This window comes from Geospiza fortis, unplaced genomic scaffold (genome assembly GCF_000277835.1).
Source record: "Geospiza fortis unplaced genomic scaffold, GeoFor_1.0 scaffold2, whole genome shotgun sequence".
Lineage (NCBI taxonomy): Eukaryota > Metazoa > Chordata > Aves > Passeriformes > Thraupidae > Geospiza > Geospiza fortis.
In genome coordinates, this window is record NW_005054366.1 from 3,437,732 (window position 1) to 3,438,771 (window position 1,040).

General features: G+C 66.2%; 1 protein-coding gene across 1 annotated transcript in view; it reads right to left on the bottom strand.

Moving 5' to 3' along the window:
• CTSH (cathepsin H) overlaps positions 1-1,034 on the bottom strand; it is a gene marked incomplete at its 5' end in the record, with an annotated part of 9,351 nt that extends 8,317 nt beyond the window's left edge. The window contains 3 exons of the mRNA XM_031059671.1: positions 168-281; positions 758-828; positions 920-1,034. Coding sequence (XP_030915531.1) covers positions 168-281; positions 758-828; positions 920-1,034 — 300 coding nt within the window. The remainder of the gene's footprint in view (positions 1-167; positions 282-757; positions 829-919) is intronic.
• Between the last annotated feature and the right edge of the window lie 6 nt (positions 1,035-1,040).

The following is a 1,040-nucleotide window of genomic DNA, read 5'->3' on the forward strand; positions in this document are numbered from 1 at the left end:
AGGGGGGCAGGGCAGCGGTGCAGAGCCTCCAATCCATGCTGGCAGCTGGGCCTGGCCTTCTGCTCAGCCCCTGCCAGGGCACAGGGCAGGCATGGCCCAGCTCTGGGGGAGCTCCCCTGGCACAGGCACCTGCCCGCAGCCATCAGCCCCCTCTGGCCGTGTCACACACACCTCACCTGGTTTTTCACAGGTGTCACGAAATTCCCCTTCTTCCTCCAGTCGATAGAGTCGGGATGTGGCCCAGAGCTGCGCAGGAAGTTCCCCTTGGTGGCTGAGCAGTTCTGCAGGCAGGCAAAGGGCTGGGGAGAGCCACCAGGCCAGCGGGCCACGACAGCCACCCTGCCCGGCTGAGGGCTGGTGACCAGCCCACACACCCTGGCCACTGTGCCAGGGAGCACTGCCAGCCTGCAGCCCTGGCTGCTCAGGGAGCTGACAGCAGAACAGACCGCTGGGCTGGCGTCAGGGGCGAGGCACTGAAAGCCCCGAGGGCGGGGAACATGGTTCACCTGGCTCTTGCCCCGGTGCTGGTGGCACACGATGTGACCTGAGCACAGGGGACTGCAGGCAGCACAGCGAGGGGTGCTGGCCCTGCAGCGGGTGTGGGTCATGCAGAACCCCCCTCACGGGGGTTCAGGTCATGCAGAACCCCCTCATGGGGGTGCAGGTCACTACAGAACTCCTTCACAGGGGTTCAGGTCATGCAGAACCCCCTCACAGGTGCACTGGACCCCCTCCTTCCCTGCCCAGCCAGCATTACCTGCGGCTCACTCCACAGGTAGAGCTTTTTGAACTCCGTGAAGGTCAGATCCGAGAACTGGTTGAGGCCCACTAGAAGGAGGAAAAGGGGACACTTTGCTCAGCTGGGCGCGGTGCTCAGGGCCGGCCGCGGCCAGGCGGGCTCGGGGCTCGGGGCTCCTACTCTGGAAGCTGTGGTTGCCGGCGTTGTGCTCCTCCACGCGCCGTTTGTTGCCCAGGAAGATGCGCAGCCGCCGCGGGTACTCCTCGGGGCCGTAGCGCCGCTCGTTCTGCGGGGAACCGGC